The following is a 12,473-nucleotide window of genomic DNA, read 5'->3' as shown; positions in this document are numbered from 1 at the left end:
CTGGAAGGCAAGGTGTTTATTTTGATGTTTTTTCTATTGTTTTTCTGCTTAATAAAACTGGCTGATTATATATATATATATATATATATATATATATATATATAATCTGTATGTATCACTTTGCTGAATACAACAGTAGAAGTTCTCCTTGGCAAATCAATTGTAACATCTAGTTCCATATACATTACTCAGTCAAATATTGCACATTTACTAACCTGTTTTATCATGTACTATTGAAAAGAGCACCCGTTTCGAGGCTTGGACATTTTGTCTGAGACTGTTACTTGTTGAGGAAGATTGCTGTCCTGCATTCAAGGAATAAAAATTAAATTTAGTATGAACAAGCATTTCTTACAAACAGACAGGGCCCATAAATGACTTGGAAGATAGAAACGTAAGTGCTGTTAGATAAGTCGGTTAGAGAATACTGTTTTTAATGTAAACGACAGCTCTCATCCTACTCTGTACAGATATGATAATTTACTGTATTGCAATTGGCTGTCCTAGCTGACAATCAAGCTGGAAGAGCTAATTACAAATAGATGCAAAGGGTAGGCCTACACGTGCACAAACCATACAGTCGGTTGTTGGGTAGGTAGAACTGGACAGGGAACCACAACAATGCTGGGTCTCATGTAACGAACACATGATGAATCAATAATGGTCCAATATGTCCACGCTAATTATTTGCCATAGGTTTTATTAAAAATCCATATACACTGACCATCTGTTTTTTTTAAATGTATGTTCAATGAAGAAACTGATAAATGTAATATAATAATAAAACAAGTTATAACAACAGAATGGTTTACTCATTTTTTTTATTTTTAAAAAAACATGGTAGAAGTTGGGGGTCTCTGCTAACAACAAATTAATAATAATTATTGCAAAGGTGAGGTCTAATATGACTCTGACATCTAGTATACAAAATGTAGCTTACATATCAGGTAGGCTTATATTCTGTGCAACCAGAAACGTTTTTTAGAATACCAGATGGTGAAATACACAAATATGGCTTAAGGAGGAGTCGGTGCTCTTGGTATGCGCCGATTACAATGCATTTATCTGAAATACTAGGGGGTTCATATGGCATCAAATTTGTCATGGAGATAATATGTAATTTTTTTGTGCATGCGATATGCCAGATTCAATTTTTGCCTATTTGAGGTTTAGCATCTGCAAGGATCAGTTTTTAGCTTGGAACTAACGTCTTGTGGGGGTGAGACAGAAAAATGTCCAGGGATCTTTAGGTATTGGTTGTTCAGATTAGTGTACTCTATTTCAGAACAATGTGGGGGCAAGTCCACCATATGTGAAGGAAATTGCCCTTATGGTCACAGTTCAGCCAACAATTTGTGGCAGAAAATGGGAACATTTTGGTTAATTTTTCTGGGGTATAATAACACCTGTAATAGGTCGTATATGCCTTTTTTTACAGTTAATATTGAACTGGTGGTTATTCCCTCTCTGTGGGAGATTGGACAGGGGGTAGTCCAAGATCCGTCTCCCATTCAGAGAAACCTCTATGAGCAGATTGTAAATCATAAAGATCAGCCCTTTTCATATCGAGGTCATCAGATTTTTTTTCAAATGGTGTTAGAACCCTTACGGAATCTGTAGGGGGAAGGGAGGTAAGGAAACACATAACCTAAAAGAACTCAAAGAACAGGGGTCTGAGTGAGGGAAATTTCTGGTGAATATCATCTAGAAATTCCCAGTTATATTTTACCTTAAGATCAAAAATAACTTTTATTCCACCCACAATCCAGTGCTTAAACTTAAAGAGGGAGAGTCATGTGGGAAATTCTTCATTATTCCGTTTTGGAGTAATGGGGGAGATTGTTGTGGAAAGTTTAAATTGGGGATTGCTTGTGCACCATATGGAGAAACAGAATTTAAGTGAGGGAATAAAGTTTAGTTGAGGTAGTCTGATTTTTAGATAGAGCCCAAGTGAGGTAATATGGCGTAATAAATGGGGTTTCAATATCCACCCATGCAATGGCATTGGGTTTGTCAAATGTTGCTTGATATTTGTCTCAAATGTGAAGCTAAGTAGTATAACCTGAATCTGGAAAACCTCTTCCACCCCTATTCACTTACCATCTGTTTCTGCAAAGGCATCAATGATTACTCTACTGAGCTCAATTAGCACTGGATACTCACATACGAGAGTGCAGAGCTTAAAAGGTGGCTAAATACTGTTTGTGTACACTGTATTAGCAGCAGAAAAGCTCATGTCTTTAATATACAAAGCCACTCTTGATAATGTATTTTTAAATCATTATCATCATCACGATTTATTTATATAGCGCCACTAATTCCGCAGCGCTGTACAGAGAACTCATTCACATCAGTCCCTGCCCCATTGGAGCTTACAGTCTAAATTCTCTAACACACAAACAGACAGACAGACAGACAGACAGAGACTAGGGTCAATTTGATAGCAGCCAATTAACCTACTAGTATGTTTTTTGGAGTGTGCGAGGAAACCTGAGCACCCGGAGGAAACCCATGCAAACACAGGGAGAATATACAAACTCCTCACAGATAAAGCCATGGTCGGGAATTGGACTCATAACCCCAGTGCTGTGAGGCAGAACTGCTAACCACCTAGCCACCGTGCTGCCAAACTAAATAGGTAATAGCCACCACCCTGCACAGGTCCCTCTATTGGCACTTGGGATTTTAGATGCTATCATGTCAGTAGACTATAGCAGTACCATGACAATGTTAGGTGGGCTTAAAAGGACGCTTTTTTGTAGCCAGCTCTGCACACCTGTATATGATAATGCCTGATTTAACCAGACAGAGGAAGGAGGTCATTGGGAAACCAAAGTGGAACTGTCTTTTAAATGTGATTTTTAAACCATAAATAGTCATAATACATGAATAAACATTTAGGAGAGCATCTTATAATTCAATAAAGAGGAAAGCATAAATCTTTCCTTCAACTGGGATTTGTAGATAACGATGTCCCACTGATACCAACAACATTGGAAAACCAATGTGATGCTCTTCCCTCTAATATCTGTGGTAGACCTACAAAGAGAATCGAATCCTGTGGTGGAAAGGTCATAGAATTATTGGAAAAGTTTACTCTAAATGGTAAAATCTAGTGATCAAATACTGTAAAAACTTGCAGCTTCCAGGAACATGACATTTTCCTCACCAGAACATTCTGAGAAGTCCTGGTTCTGTTCTCCTGGGGACTTGTGGGGTAGCACATCACTGGCCGTGTTGTGTCCTGGCGTATTTGAGTGAACCTCCTGCTTTAGCTCCATACAATGCTGACTGGATAGAGAAACATTGTACATGAAGTTTGGTACACTGGATGGATTCTCTTGGTTTGATGGTTTGGAGACTTTGGGGCTTGGACCTGTTTCTGGAATGGCCTTAGTAGTTATGACGGCAGAGCAACTGAAATCTGCACAAGGTTTTGAGTCTCTGCTGGGTTCTTCAATTGCTCTACATGGAAAGAAGTTGGATAATATAAATCATACACAGGACTGAATAATGGTTGCAACAATTATAACCTCCTTGGAATCATGTGATTAATCTAAAGTATATATTATTATTATTATTATTATTAATTTTTATTTATAAGGCGCCACTCAGTGTCCGTAGCGCCGTACAGGGAAAAACAAGTACAGTACAAGATGGGACGGCAAAATACAGTAAACAATAAGCACAGTAACTCAGTAAGCTCAGAGCACAGCTAGAGAGAGGGGGGAGGTAAGACCGGCAGGCGCCGGAGCCCAAGAGGAAGGGCGCGGATGACGGGGAGACCCCCAGAGGGGTGGGGGGAAAGGTAGCTGGAGAGCAGAGTAAAAGGTGCAGGAAACAGGAGGAGAGATGGCCCTGCTCAAGGGAGCGTACAATCTAAGGGGAGGGGTAGACAGACAGAGAGACACGGGGTGAGAGGAAGAGAAGGGGGAACGGAGGCAGATTCAGGGGAGGAGGAAGAGGGGAGGGAGGCAGAAAAGGTAGGAAGTTAAGTGGGAGACTGGAAGGCTTTGAGAAAGAGGTGGGTTTTTAGAGCCCGTTTGAAACTGGACAGAGTAGGGGATGTTCTGTTGGAGGGAGGGAGCTTGTTCCAGTGGAGGGGGGCAGCGCGGGAGAAGTCTTGGATTCGCGCGTGTGAGGAGGTAATCAGAGGGGAGGAGAGGCGACGGTCATTGGCAGATCGGAGAGGGCGGGATGGAGCGTGAATAGAGATGAGGTTAGAGATGTAGGGAGCAGTGGAGTTGGCGAGGGCCTTGTATGTGAGAGTGAGGAGATTGAACAGGATTCTGTAGGGGAAGGGGAGCCAGTGAAGGGCTTGGTAGAGGGGGGAGACAGAAGAGGAGTGGCGAGAAAGGAAGATAAGCCTAGCGGCTGCGTTAAGAACAGAACGAAGGGGAGTGAGATGAGAGTGGGGGAGGCCAGTGAGGAGAAGGTTGCAGTAGTCCAAGCGGGAGATGATCAGAGACAGGAGTCAAGGATAACCCTGAGGCAGCGAAGTTGGGGGACAGGGGAGATAGAGGTGATGTCGACAGTGATAGAGAGGTCAGAGGGGGAGGAAGTATGAGGGGGAGGAAAGACAATGAGTTCGGTTTTGGCGAGGTTGAGTTTGAGGAATCGAGAGGACATCCAGGAGGAGATGGCAGAGAGGCAGGCGGACACCCTAGAGAGGAGGGAGGGAGAGGAGAGATAGAGTTGAGTGTCATCAGCATAAAGGTGGTACTTGAGGCCGTAGGAGCTGATGAGTTCACCCAGGGAAGAGGTGTATAGAGAGAAGAGTAAGGGTCCAAGGACAGGGCCCTGTGGGACCCCGACAGAAAGGGTAGAGGGAGTGGAGAGAGACCCAGAGGTGGTGACAGAGAAGGATCGGTCAGCCAGGTAGGAGGTGAACCAGGACAGGACAGGGCCGGAGAGGCCAAAGGACTGGAGGGTGTGGAGGGTGTGGAGGGTGTGGAGGGTATACATATATCTACAAAGAAATGGGCATCTGCACCATTGACATATGCCAACAACAGGTATGGTATAGACAAAGGACAGTGGAGGATTGTATGATGTATTTATTGATTATTTAATGAACCTCGTTATTTAGGTAGAGCATTTCAGCAGTGTATTAAATACCGTAATTTTCATTTAAAAAAACTAGCCAGTCAGAGCTAACATCACAACTCGCCAATCAAGTTACTTTGCTTAGGCATGTATTAAAACATTATCAACTAATAGGCTTTATATTATTCTAATCTTCTTAGCCTTAGGTTAGTGACAGTCTATGTTGCCAAGTAATCCAAATATCAACATGCTGCAAACACAAAAATAGTTTTGTTATGCATAAATTGAACATGAATGTAAAACAGTCTTAAATGGTTTGGAAAAAAAGAATAGTGCTATGTCCCCTACCCTTGCTATAATAAACAAGAACAATAAATAAAAAACACACTTAGATTGCTCAAAAAGCAAAATAAACCATACCAGTTAATTGGCAAAGCAAAAATACCTCTTCATAACTAGGTATTTTTAATTCTTTGATTACTAAGCTAACTGTAGGGACTGAAACAACCAATAGTCAGTCATCAGGTCTAATTGCAGTATTTCAGCATATCCTATGTGATTAGATCTGTGACAATGTCATTTTTATAAAACAAGCTGCACTCAGATAAATCCTGTAAATCTGAAGAGCTGGTGACATCAGAGGACTGAATCCGAGAACCAGTGATCTAAATGAAGCACAGCCATAATAAATGATGGATGCAACTGAGAAGATCCGACTACTTACTTTTTCAGCTTAAATCTGATGTGGTGACTGTGCTCTAAAATAAGCATTAGGCTTTTTAGGTTATAGTCAGAAGGCTTCTGGAAGTTGATCCCGTCTGGTAAGCCGAGCACCACCAATGAACCGTTATTCTTTATAATCTTCTCGTATGGCACAGGGACTATATTAGACATTCCTAAAGCCTCACCTAAAACAACAACCCTTTATTTTAGAACACATGAAGTGATTTGTTACACAGAAGATATGCAAGTAATAACCAATACTAGGGATTTAAGGTTTGTTTCGCCTTCTATGGTTTTATTTTATGTTCTATGTGCTGTGGGGTGGCTCTTCGCATAATTCCAGAATCTCAGTGCAGCCTGGACAGCAATTTGTCACAATTACAAAGTTACAATTTATGAGCTCTGATAGGTTAGGCATAAAAAATAACCAGTTTCCTGCTGTGTTCTGGGGATCTTGCTGGTGCATACTATTTCATCTTGCCCACCACTCTGGACTATGGGTGCTTTCATAGAGATTCAAATGAAACCAGCCCTCTGGCCACCTACCAAATGGGCTTAGTTCTATAGGTGCATTCTACTAGGTTCAGAGCACCTATTGTAAACATTCTTTAACACTAGGAACACACAGACAATTGGGAGATGAAATGGGTGGGGTTAGAACAACCTGCAGCAAAGCATTATAATCGGAACAGCAGCACATGGTATTGAAGCACAGACAACTCCTGTGTGTAAATGTGCATGCATGTTTAAACTCATATGGAGTAAGCAGATTTTGATTTACATTTTGTACCCCATCCTTAACAGACCTCTCTTACATTCCCCCTTACATCAAATCCCACCATGGTTCCAAACCCTATTGCATCTGTATAAGATACATAGATGGAAATGATTCAACCATGATTGAACCAATACCTATAAGTAAATTTTAGAAGATTTTTTTGTTAAATTAAATTATTGAATCTAACTAAAGAATCTCATAACTAATTTGAAGCCAATTAAGTAAATAAAAGGAAATTAAAAAAACACGTGGGGATTATTTTGCACAGCAGTCAATGCCACTCTAAATGTATTTCTACTTTTACTTTTTTAAGACCAATTTGAATATGGCTATAAATATTTAGTATACTGCTTATTTTACATAAAGGAATTCTCATTTTTGCATGTATCAATAAGGCACAAAATGTCAAGCTGCATGTGGTTTGTTTTCATTCCTGTTTCAGTATTGTTTTCATTCTTGCATTAGACTCCCTGCCTAGATATATTGGTAAGTCACTTTATCTTCAAATTGTTTAAATTAACAGTGTAGATTCAACATGCCATTACAAGTATTTTTGCCAATTCATCTCTACTCAAGGTTATATACACAGTAAGAACTAGTATCAGAACTGTGACAGATTGCTCTATAGCTTGTACTGATTTATAATGTAGCTTCAACATTCCTTTTGTGTATATTTTTTTAAATTCACTTAATTTGGTTTTATTTGTAACAAATGATATAGACATACACATACATGTAGAGAGAAGCATACAAGAGTGCAAATAGTACATGTGCCTAAAACACACACTTAAAGTATAGTATTTATGTTGACATATACAATAAATATCTGCAATTATTTGTTTCATCATGCAGCTCAGCACAGTGTGGCATAGTATTGTATAGAAATGGAAAGCAATTCACTAAATCACAAGTGTATGCAAATAATACAGCTGCAAAATCAACTGTTGGCTTTAGTTACATGACATAATGTACGTCCACGGGTAGCATTTTGAGAACACTGTTTTCCACTCGGACAGAATATATGTTCACCTGATTTATCTCTACAAAACTTAGGGCCATTAATGCAACATCATCAGGTCTGTAAATTTGCATCATCCGGTGGTCTATGTGAGTTTTAACCAGAGCCTGATTAAGGGTTCAGGCTGCCCTAGGCTAATGTGCTCGTATCCGGTGGTAGTCACTTTCCCGATAATGATAACCCCGACAGTTAAGAAACGCCGTTTTGATGTCACTTAAAAGTGCGACTGTCATATTTGGTGAGGCTATGCCGGGTCCCGCTGCCTAGCTAATCTAACCTAAGTGTTAGGGTTAGAGTTGAGCTGCGGGAACCGGCATTACCGTTTTAAAACGTTCTGATTCAGAATCTTTGGTAAAAAGATTAGTATTTGGCAGAAACTTAAGGTATAGGTTCAGTGCATGGCTATTTACATAGTCAACTAGTGCACATTAACCAAAATTTGCACTTTTAATGTGAGTAGAAAAAGACGCATATAAAAAAGAGCATATTTACGAGCATATGTTCAGTCTTCATCTTGAGATATATCCGGCTCAAAACCAGCAGCATTTGCGTATGTTAGACATAGTAAGTGTGTCTGCTTGTGCCCCACAATAACATAGGGATAGCATTGGTATGTGGCTTGTCAGTGTTATCAGTAATGCTACAGTACAAAAGTGCATTTCCAAAAATAAATAGAATAAATAGAAATGTAACTAATTTTAAATCCAATGACTATCTTCTTTCCTGCAGTAGACGAAATAAAAATGTAAATTAATTAATGCAAACAGGCTGTCGCAACTTCATATAAAATAGCCGCAGCACTAATGGATTAAGTACTATCAACTGGAAGGATAAAAACGCTATTAGCCTATCAGAAGTCGCCAGTGCAAAAGTCATCATCATCATTGAATATGTTTGCACCAGTTCTCCAGCACTAGTAAGACAGATGTCTCTTGACAGGTGTACCTACGTATGCATACAAGTGTAACTGAGTTATATAATGTGAACACACCCTTACTGTACTCAGTCTACACATGCCCTCCCTTTCCGCCCCATACCAGGTCTCAGATACGTTTGTGCAAATTTGCAATATTTAGAGACAACATACATTTTACCCTGCCATTTATTGTTTGTTAAAAACATTTTCTTCTTACTATAAAGTACATCAAAGATTTCCTCAACCATCTTTCTGAGAAGGTAAATATCGGAACTTGGACTTGGCGAGACTCGCTTAACATTCCGTATGCAATCCCTGCTTCTCCTCTGGTCATCAGTTTCCTGCTCCTTTCTATGGGCACCCACTGCAAGCAAACAGTAAAAAGATGACAGTTCAGAAACTACATACGATGGATTAACCCAAACACTGGTGTTCAAGTGATAAAGTACATCTGTCTGGATATGCCCTTACATGAGATGAGCAAAGTTAGGGAAATTTTAACATGATTTGATGGTAAAAGCCATTCTGCATAAGTGCAAAGTTACAGTGATACAATCGGTTTTGCTTTGCTATTCCGCAAAATCACTATTTTGCACTGTATTTCTAAATAAACATTTTTTTTTAGTTTTCTATAAATAGGTTCTTTGGTGATGTTGAGATAGAGTAGGGATAAGACTAGCACAGCAAGGCAAAGCAAGAAATACAGCAGCTGAGATTCATACAATTGATGTGATGTTGAATTGCTGTAACAGAATTAACATACAGTATATTACCAGTACTGATTGATGATGTTTTCCCCCACTGGCCAGTGGCTGACTTACACACCTGCTATCTCATCACTGTGAGATTTGCTCTGTCCTGTTGGAACGAGGAATTGTCTTTCACAAACTTATAAAGGGGTGTCTGTGGTCAGTAGCGTTGGCAAGTGAAAATGTATTGCAACTTCTATTTGATTATAATGCATAGTATAAATAAACTAAACATTTTAAAATGACCAGAACATGGCAACTGACAAACTAGTAGTGGTATTCAGATTGAGAAAGACCCTGGGTTATATTTAGTATACTGCAGGTTTGAAAAAGTGGAGATGTTGACTATAACCCACCAATTACATTCTAGTTATCATATATTTAGTGCATTCTACAAAATGACAGCTAGAATCTGATTGGTTGCTAAAGATAACATCTCCACGTTTTCAAATTTGCACTAAAGTAAATATACCCCTTTGACTTCAAGCCAGATGGCATAACAGACGCATAAGAGAAGAGCAAATGCAGCAGAAGTATGCTGAAACTAGTTAGAACAAAAATGTATGAGGAAGTAAAAGAAGCTAGGACAGTGAGGAAATGGTGATAGACAAATCTAAAAGTAGAGGGTTTGTGTAACATAGAACACAACACTACAATATAAATTTGCCTATCAGGCTACAAAATTAGATTTCTTTAAAAAAAATTATCTACGTCTTTACAATACCAAAATGTTTGTCCTAGGAATTCTTGAATTATTTAGTTGTATTAATCCCCAGAACAACTGCTGGAGGGCCATGAATATATCACCATTTCTCAAAATTTTATATAAATATATTTTTTTCAATATGTCCCATTGTTCTAGAAATCCTCTCATTTTTGAATATACAGCCTTTCTGAACTCAATTAATACCATTGATATATTTGAATGTTTCTATCCTATCACCTATGTCTTCTAAGTTGTACATGTTCAGGTCTAAGCGACTCATGCACTAGTTTAGTAGTCTATCTCTGATTTTATCTATTTTATTAATGTCTTTTTTTGGAGATGGGGCCTTCAAAACTGTACACAGTACAATGTGAGATCTTGCCAGCCACCTATAAAGTTGAAATATATCCTCCCTCTTCTTGCCACTATTATCACTTCCTATATAATACATATTTTACTGGCTTTTCCCAGTGCTTGACTACACTGCTTGCTTACCTTTATATCTTCTGACATTGTCCCTTTCCTATGTTGCATCACTAACCATTCTGTATTCTGCTTTGGGGTTTGTTTATGTGTCCCACAGTTATTATGTTTCATTTCCATGTATTAAATTTATGATTTCATAATTTAGTCTATTCTTCTATTGTCTCTAAAACACTATGCAGTTGTTTTGCCTCTTCTGGAGTATCAACACGTTGACAAATCTTTGTATCAACTGCAAAAAGCCCTAACTTCCCTTGTTAACCACAAGTAATATCACTAATAAATACATCAAACAATGCAGGACCCAGGACTGGTCCTGAGGTACTCCACTAGTTACCAGCCCCTCCTCTACACTTACACCATTGACTACAACATCGTGTCTCTTGTCATTTAGCCAAACCTTTATCCATTCCACTATCTTTAGGCCATGGATTTTAATTTTCAGTTGAAATAGTTTATTATATGATACTATATCAAATGCCTTGCTAAAATCTAAATAAGCTATGCTATTGATAAACCTGGATCTATCACTTTAGCTCATTTCCTCTCAATGTGTTTGACATAATCTCCCAGTAAGAATTCTATACTGTCTTGGATGTTGTCATTGGCTTGATTCTACATAGTCAACAATTTTTTAGTTTATATTACATTTTCTACTAATGATGTGACAATCACAGGTCTATCATTATATTCTTTCGTATTGTCTTTTTTTGTTTTGTTTAGAGAAACTAAACTATCACCCGCAATGATACCAGTAAGCAGCGATAACAAAGGGCAGAACAAAAATTATATGGGGAATTATTTGTGGAATACTTAAGGGCAAATTCCGCTGGAGAGCCATTCAAATGACCACAGAAGAGTTTTTAAAATTTCACCCATCTCTAAGTAATATTTAATTATTAGTAATTGTTCTCTAATTGAAACACAAATTGAGTAGCATTGATTGTAGAATTTAACTTGCAGTACTTGTTAATTAAATAGATCAAACTCATACATTGCCATCCTGTGGTTTGCAAGAGCAGTAAGCCACAGAAAGTGCAATATAGTCTGTACATAATATTATTGATATTTAATAATAAAATACAATATGAATATTTGTTCTGGGTGATTTTACTCCACAATATCCATGTTTAGAATTTCGGCCCTTTATCTCCTTAGGAGTATTTTGGAAATTCAATTTTTGTTCAAACAGATGCTAAAAATGTTGTCCTTACTCAACAAAGAATATTCTGAATGTATACCTGGCATTGATTTTATGTTCCGTTATCCAAGGGTGCATGAATATTTTTGGAATTATCAAGATTTTTGACATTAAGAATACTATGTATATATAAATTAATATCTTAAGGTGTTAATTCACACATATACGCTGGTAAAATGTACTTTAGACACACTTTTGTGATATGTTTTTTGTTTTTTTTTTTAAACTCTTTATTTTTGAAAGCATTGCAGATAGAACAACCACAAAAAAAAAGATGAAGAGGGAAGAGCAAAAAACAGCACAGTACAATGCGATGAACCAATATTCATTGAACTTAAGCCCTAGCGAGAAGTAAATCCCACTCTTTCCCTCACCCAATGCTCTGCAATCCTTTTTTTTTTTTTTATATATATATTTATTATAAAATTCAACATATCTATTTGCTTGTTTACTTAGGGAAAGAAAGAAGAAGGGGGGAGTGAAGAGAGGAGGGAGGAGAAAAGAAATAGCGAGGAGGGGGAGAAGAGTTTCAGTGAATTCCCCAGAGGGGGAGCGTCCAGCGCAACCACTCCTCGGGGGATAACCGAGTACAAAGATAAAATGGGTGGATGAATAAGGGATGGATTGGCGTCCCCCTTCGATTTGGGTTAAGAGCTTACTATCGTCAGGAGTAGACCTTATCAGCTAGGAAGGGGGGCAAGTGTCAAACAGGGGCCGGAAAAACCAGAGTGTGAGAAAGGTGTAAGTTACTGGGTGGCGGGCTTGGGAGACTGGTGAAAGGCCTACCGTGGGTCCCATATCTTGTGAAAATTGAAATTTTATCATGGAGGAGACATGTGATATACTCCATTGA

The 12,473-nt window shown here is 38.5% G+C and overlaps 1 protein-coding gene across 3 annotated transcripts in view; it reads right to left on the bottom strand.

Annotated features, from left to right (window-relative positions):
• Positions 1-12,473, bottom strand: part of GTF2IRD1 (GTF2I repeat domain containing 1) — a 99,417-nt gene that overhangs the window by 41,026 nt on the left and 45,918 nt on the right. For all 3 annotated transcript variants that reach the window (XM_075194991.1, XM_075194993.1, XM_075194992.1), the window contains exons 4-7: positions 8,699-8,845; positions 5,771-5,954; positions 3,170-3,465; positions 216-305 (exon numbers count right to left, since the gene is read on the bottom strand). In XM_075194991.1, the coding sequence (XP_075051092.1) occupies positions 216-305; positions 3,170-3,465; positions 5,771-5,954; positions 8,699-8,845 (717 nt within the window). The remainder of the gene's footprint in view (positions 1-215; positions 306-3,169; positions 3,466-5,770; positions 5,955-8,698; positions 8,846-12,473) is intronic.

Source organism: Mixophyes fleayi, chromosome 2, assembly GCF_038048845.1.
Source record: "Mixophyes fleayi isolate aMixFle1 chromosome 2, aMixFle1.hap1, whole genome shotgun sequence".
Lineage (NCBI taxonomy): Eukaryota > Metazoa > Chordata > Amphibia > Anura > Limnodynastidae > Mixophyes > Mixophyes fleayi.
This window is presented reverse-complemented; position numbering and strand designations above follow the sequence as displayed.